This window comes from Salvia splendens, chromosome 7, assembly GCF_004379255.2.
Source record: "Salvia splendens isolate huo1 chromosome 7, SspV2, whole genome shotgun sequence".
NCBI lineage: Eukaryota > Viridiplantae > Streptophyta > Magnoliopsida > Lamiales > Lamiaceae > Salvia > Salvia splendens.
In genome coordinates, this window is record NC_056038.1 from 12,419,889 (window position 1) to 12,426,596 (window position 6,708).

The 6,708-nt window shown below is 39.7% G+C and overlaps 2 protein-coding genes and 1 pseudogene across 3 annotated transcripts; 2 read left to right on the forward strand and 1 right to left on the reverse strand.

Moving 5' to 3' along the window:
* Nucleotides 1-13: 13 nt before the first annotated feature.
* Nucleotides 14-2,464, reverse strand: LOC121741949 (protein SYS1 homolog). Of its 2 annotated transcripts, none has more exons than XM_042134933.1 (3): nucleotides 2,064-2,464; nucleotides 1,328-1,554; nucleotides 14-216 (listed from the first exon to the last, which is right to left on the reverse strand). In XM_042134933.1, the coding sequence occupies exons 1-3, from the start codon at nucleotides 2,270-2,272 to the stop codon at nucleotides 209-211; spliced, it is 444 nt and encodes a 147-aa protein (XP_041990867.1). In that variant the 5' UTR covers nucleotides 2,273-2,464; the 3' UTR covers nucleotides 14-208. The 2 variants fall into 2 exon arrangements, with proteins under 2 accessions (XP_041990867.1, XP_041990866.1); XM_042134932.1 differs by lacking the exon at nucleotides 14-216 and adding an exon at nucleotides 359-616.
* Nucleotides 2,465-2,626: 162 nt separating this feature from the next.
* Nucleotides 2,627-3,608, forward strand: LOC121810413 (annotated as a pseudogene).
* A 2,197-nt stretch (nucleotides 3,609-5,805) lies between these two features.
* Nucleotides 5,806-6,708, forward strand: LOC121740928 (RNA-binding region-containing protein 3-like). The gene is made up of 2 exons (XM_042133587.1): nucleotides 5,806-6,039; nucleotides 6,308-6,708. Exons 1-2 carry the CDS (start codon nucleotides 5,854-5,856, stop codon nucleotides 6,488-6,490), a joined length of 369 nt encoding a protein of 122 aa, XP_041989521.1. The 5' UTR covers nucleotides 5,806-5,853; the 3' UTR covers nucleotides 6,491-6,708.

Here is a 6,708-nt window from a genome sequence, read left to right on the forward strand (position 1 = left end):
AAATGTAAATTCATACTGTAAAAAATCTCACATCTATTATAAACTTGAATCCCAAAATCAAAACACAATACTATATTTACATTTAATCTGGGCAAGAATTATGAGACATCATAAGGCTCCGTCTTTATACAATATTTTGCTAGCAAGACGTCTAATGAAAAGCCACACACGGTAGCCTCACCTTCGTGAGATCAGCATCTAGTTGCAATCAGACATCTGCGTATATTGAAACAAGTTAGCAACAGCGTCAAAATAATGGCTGTTGAATCTCAATACCCTATAAATGGTTCTATTGATAGAAATGTATCTGAATCCCAATGAATTTGGGTAGTTCAGACGAAATGGATACACATTAAAGTTATCAACTCAGCAATTTCCATGCACTTCTTATAAATGCTCATGCAATGTCAATGGTTAGATCAAACTAATTCAATACACTGGACCATTTAATTATGGAAATGATGGGAGCGAAATTCAAATCTACAGATATATGTATTTTGATGTCTCTAGACTGGATAGAAGAAAGGTCAACTTCATTTAGCCACTTCCCATGATCCAAATGAGATGAGCTCCTTGCCCTTTGCAAAAGCTTTCTTACAGAGTCATCCTTAATGCACTGCATATTATATTAAGACACTGGCATGAATACAGTGTGATGTATAGAAGCAAAGGTTTATTCACTTCAATTAAAAAATGTCTCTATCCTAATAATTTAAAACTAATATGATAAGTTTCAACCTTTGCTTTCAAGAAAAAATGGTAGTCTCTGAATGGGCAAATAAGTTAGATTTTTTTAGCAATTCAACGAAATGAACCGGGTAGAACATGATACATTGGTCTAAATAGAAGTCAGAATAACTATAATGCTATGTACAGATGCTGAAGTTCGGTCTGCTACTCAGGAATGAAAGTTAAAAATTGGTTTGAGGAAGTTCTGAAGTCTACATTAGAATTGAAGGATTTTGAGGAATTAGTTATTATTATTACTTTGATCGTTTGTGTTTGAGGCATGCTGTTTGATTTACTTAAGATTTGTTAGATGACTACCATAGTTTTACAATCTGCAATTTCTACCATGGCTAATAAATGGAAAATTTAATAGCTGTAAAAATGTTCTATAAATCTTCAATAGTTGATACTATGCCAGTGGAGGTGGAGCGGCTCAGACTCATATAGCATTGAACTTGAGTGAAACCAAAACAAATACATCAAAGAACCAAATTTAAGCGGAAGACAAATGAGGTCCTAAAAGACAATTTGAACAGAATCTGGGAAAATATAATTACAGCTTAGTAAAAAGCATTCCGTCCAAAGAGAAGAAGCTTACTTGATCTGTATCTTCCAACTGGAATGTCTCGTAACTCACGTTTCTTGCACAAATGTTCACCTAACAGTACCATCACTGCTAAGCCAGTAATGTTCACAACCCACCAGGTAATAGTTGAGGGCCAACCTCCATACAACAAGCAAATGAAAAGATGTATGATGTAAAGGGTAGAGGAAAAATCCAAGCATTTCCTTGTTCTCTCAACTAAATAAACCAAAACTCCAGCTCTGTTTCAATAGAAAAACACAGTGATGTTTAGAATGAGATTTTTCTGAAATCTCATGTCAGAGTCTATAATATTTCACATCTAACACAAAGGTCATAGTTAGACGGAAAATCAGTGAATAATAGAGCTTTATGGAACACTAAGTGTAACAAATGAAGCCAAATCTTTGATTAAGGAAACATTATGCTGCAAATATGATATACGTCAGTAGCATACACATGAGAAGATTCAATAAGCATAGTATCTTGGTTGATTATGAATTTATGTTCTACTAATAATAAACTTATCCTCAGGTAATAGCTAAAAAAGAGTCCCAAGTCCAATCAATCATGTATTTCCTGCACAGTTGCAGGTCAATTTTTTTGTTATTGAACTTCTTAAACATGGTTTAAGTGTCATAGCATAGTGAAAAACTAAAAAAACATAAGCCCAAAATTCATCCTCGCTCTCTCTGCAAACAATAAAATGATGAAATCGGGGAAGAAAATGAAAAAAGTAAGTAGGACCCACCCAGCAATAGAGGTGAGAAAACTGGAAGCGATAACGCCCCAATCAGTAACAGTGGCGAAATCGAAGAAATAGACGAGGCTCATCTTGGAGACGCGGGGAGCGACGAGAACCGAGAGGCATAACCCTAGAGTGAGGTAGTACAGACATTGAAGGCACACAATTTGCGCCACTATCAGCCACGGGTCCCACGCCGCCGCGCCATAGAACATCACTAAACTGCTTCGGCCCTCGATTCGATTCAATTCAATTCAATTCAATCCAATTCTTCACCAAATTGATATGATATGATATGAGAAGAATTAAAGGATCCCCAATTCCGTCGGGGTTTAACCACCAAAAAATGCAAAATAAATGCTCCTACTAATTGCAACATTTTTCTGAAGAAGAATTACAGAAGTGATCATTTTAAATTCAAATACTACTATTTGCTGTATAGTTATAGTTTTATTTAGGGATAACTGCCTTACAAATCACCAACTTTGCCCAAATTCCGATTTTTTCAACGACCTATAAAATTGGCGTATAAAGTCACCAACTTTGCATTTAGTTGCCGATTTCCGATGATGATTTTTCCGGTGAAAGAGCGAGCTGACGTGTCGTTTTTAATTGACGTGGCGTCTCGTGGCGGCTGACATGGTCAACAATTATTGACTGTGCAATAAAAAAAATTTAGTGTCCTCGACTACAGCGTCAAGCCCTCCGACATGGCCGACATCACGTAAAAGATCGAGCACCTGGAGCAGGTCATGTGCAGCGTTGAAAACGACGGCCTCTCTCAGCTCGCCTCCGACACCACTCATTACAACCCCTCTGATCTCTCCTCCTGGCTCGAATCCATGATTTCCGGCCTCAATCCTACTCCGGATTTCGATTCCGCCGTTAATAGAATGGTTGTGGACTCTGATTTCGGGTCGGATCTCACTGCCATACCGGGAAAAGCGGTCTACCCTAACCCTAGGGCGAAACCCCCATCTCCGGCCAAGAAATTGAAGCTTTCGACGCAGGAGACTGAGTCGAGCGAGTCGATTGTGATGGTTGACTCGCAGGAGAACGGAATCAGGCTTGTTCACTCACTGATGGCGTGTGCGGAGGTTGTGCAGAAGGAGGATTTCAAATTGGCGGAAGCGCTGGTGAACAACATCGGTTTTCTAGCGGTGTCGCAAGCCGGTGCGATGCGGAAGGCCGCGACCTATTTCGCTGAAGCTTTGGCGAGGTGAATTTACAGATTGTATCCGGCGAATCCGGACTCCGCCTTCACCGATCTGCTCCAGATTCATTTCTACGAGACGTGCCCCTATCTGAAATTCGTGCATTTCACTGCGAATCAAGCGATTTTGGAATCCTTCGCCAGTAGAGATTTAGTCCACGTTGTTGATTTCAGTATGAAGCAGGGGATGCAGTGGCCGCTGCTGCTCCAGGCGTTGGCGCTGAGGCCGGGGGGACCTCCGAGATTCCGGTTGACGGCGGTGGGGCCGCCGTTAGCCGATAACCGATCAATTTAAGGAAATCGGACGGAAATTAGCTGGTATCTCCCAAATTGGATGAAGCGTTCGAAGCTCGAGTTTTGGAGCAAGTACAGAAAGAAATTTTTCCGATGAATCCATTGACTCAACTTATTTTAACACAAGAAATTCCCGCAAGTGTACGGGGCTAGTGTAGCACTAAGCAAGCAAGAGTATCGTATCCCACATAGACAAATTGTATAAACTCAAGTACCACGGACCGATGTTAACTACTATCTAGACAAAGCAAATGTTTGGTTTTAGTATGTAACTATTAAACATAAACAAAGTAAAACAAGAGACAAAAGAGCAAGTTTCAAATAAGAAAACGAGGTAGAGCTTTGGATCTAACTACAACGAACACAATACGGACAATTCAACAACTTTGATTACCCAATTGAAGTCTCTTGGATTACTAGGAAAGCCGCTAGTCTAGGCTAAGCCCTCTCTCGAGTTTTGGAGCAAGTACAGAAAGAAATTTTTCCGATGAATCCATTGACTCAACTTATTTTAACACAAGAAATTCCCGCAAGTGTACGGGGCTAGTGTAGCACTAAGCAAGCAAGAGTATCGTATCCCACAGAGACAAATTGTATAAACTCAAGTACCACGGACCGATGTTAACTACTATCTAGACAAAGCAAATGTTTGGTTTTAGTATGTAACTATTAAACATAAACAAAGTAAAACAAGAGACAAAAGAGCAAGTTTCAAATAAGAAAACGAGGTAGAGCTTTGGATCCAACTACAACGAACACAATACGGACAATTCAACAACTTTGATTACCCAATTGAAGTCTCTTGGATTACTAGGAAAGCCGCTAGTCTAGGCTAAGCCCTCTCTCGAGTGCACTCAACCCGTTGATTAAACATTAATATTGAAGTCTCCTTCCAATACTTCACAATTAACTCCTTAAAACAAAAGGCTCAAGCCCTCACTCTAGAATTCCTTCTCTCGAATGTAAATTATCTAGGTGTTTGTTCATTTTTATCAATCCTAATTAGGTATCTCTCGATTACTCAAAACTAAGTCAACAAACCCAATTGGTAGCTAAGCAATTGAATTGAAAAAGCTCAAGAATGAAACAAAGAAATCACAATAGCATAGGTAATCAAAAGTCCTTGAATTAATCAAAAGTGTTCATTGTAGTCTTCACCAAAACTCTACAAGAGATTTAGCTACTCATATTCAACGCAAATTCACAAGATAAATCCATAGAAAGTGAACTGAACATAGGAAAACTAATAAAGATACTCCTAAGGGTGGATGGAATGGGCAAATCGTCTTCGTCTTCAATCTTGTTGAGGATTGGAGCTCCTTGTCTCTCAAATCCGCTCTCAAACCTTCAAAACTGCTTTTGGGCTTGTCTAATGTGTGTTGGTGTCGAAAACCTAGGTCCCTTTTATACCCGGGGAGGAAATAAAAGCAATTGTAATTTTCCCGCACGAATCGCCCGGCCTGGCGATTTCAAGTCGCCAAGATGCCCGGTCGGGCGAACTCTCTGGACTACGTCCTTTCTTTGCTCAAAATGCCAGACCGGGCGTTTCTCTTAAGCACGAACGCCCGGTCGGGCGAAGTCTCTGTACTCCAGCCCCGAACTCATTTTCAACTCATTTTCACCTGTTTTAACTACAAACACTCGACAAACTCATCAAAACACCTAAATAGTGGATAATGGATGCAACCTCAAGTAATATGCTACAAAACACTGAAAAATTCACATTAAACATCCAAAATACTTGCTAAACTACGCGTTTATCATCCATGTCAACTTTCAGGCCTGCCACATAGGCCATTTACTTACCGGAAAACACAGAGTCGGGTCAATTTGAGAGATACCAGCAACCCGGCAAAGTTGGTGACTTTATACGCCAATTTTATAGGTCGTGGGAAAAACCAGAATTTGGGCAAAGTTGGTGACTTTTAAGGCAGTTATCCCTTTTATTTACGAAATTTAATTCTAATAAATGATTATTGTCATTATTAAAATATGCACATTTATGTCAATTTATTCACCATTTATACTATCATCAAAACACTAATAATACTATTAACAGTATTTTAATTATTATTTTTCTTATGTCTTTTATTATTTCAACAATTTATTTCAAGCTGGTGTATGATTCGGATCTAGAAAGTGGGCCGAATATGGAATTTAGAACATGCCCGATCCGGTTAACCGACCCGAAAATAGGTAACCAACCAAATCTCAAATTGTGGCGGTGGCTTAGCAGATAGTCATAGTATATGAATATGATGGTTCCCAGCAGCTGAGCTCACGTCGCCAATGGCTTTCTTCGCCGCCCTCTCCATTCTGCCGCCCTTGTTTTCTACTCTTTCAACCCCCTTTAAACCCTCTTCCTTTTTTCTGCTGAGTATTCCCTCCTCCGTCAGGTCTATGAGGTCATCAGTGGTCGCTATGGCTCCCGATGAAGAGAAGATGACCCGCCGTTCGCCCCTCGATTTCCCCATCGTCAGTATCGCTCTTTCTTTTCTCCAACACCTTATGTGCTTGCTAATTCTTATTTATTACTGTTTTATCCAATAAGTTAGTCAATATTCACTCTATGTTGGGAACTAGATTGATGGTGAAGATTATTTATTTAGGTAGGTAGGTAGGGTGCACAAAGATCTTTGTAAATGTTCATGACTTGAAATTAAATGCTGCCATTTGCTATTCACTATTCAGCAAAGTTACATACTAATTGTTAGAATGTTTTTGACGCATCCTCTTTCCTTAGGAGTGGGACAGGCCGAAGCCAGGAAGGAGACCAGATATATTTCCTCAGTTCAGTCCCATGAAGACTCCACTACCCCCACCAATGCCTGCTGATCCTCCTGAAGAAGACGAAGAAGATGAAGAAGAGAAAAAAGAGGAAGAGGAGGAGAACGAGGAGGAGAATCCGGACAAGGAAGACAAGTGATATGTTCTACTACTACTCTTGCACTTGAAGAATGACTCTTTTCTGGTGCAGATTATATTTGAGCGACGACGATGATTGGTTTCTGAGGGTAGAAGACATCGGAATGTAAAGTTGTGTTTGTAGGGTATGCTTGTCATCCTGTGTGTTTACGTCTATGTATCTCTATAAAACACATTATATTCTTCTTGTTACAGTAGAAGATATGTGCTTTTATTTGA

Excerpts from the sequence above, each read along its gene's own strand:
- LOC121741949 (XM_042134933.1), bottom strand. The coding sequence starts at position 2,272 with ATGTTCTATGGCGCGGCGGCGTGGGACCCGTGGCTGATAGTGGCGCAA. Across the intron at positions 1,555-2,063 it reads TTTCTCACCTCTATTGCTGG|AGCTGGAGTTTTGGTTTATT; the intron begins GTGGGTCCTACT and ends CTATTGAAACAG.
- LOC121740928 (XM_042133587.1), top strand. The coding sequence starts at position 5,854 with ATGGCTTTCTTCGCCGCCCTCTCCATTCTGCCGCCCTTGTTTTCTACT. Across the intron at positions 6,040-6,307 it reads CGCCCCTCGATTTCCCCATC|GAGTGGGACAGGCCGAAGCC; the intron begins GTCAGTATCGCT and ends CTCTTTCCTTAG.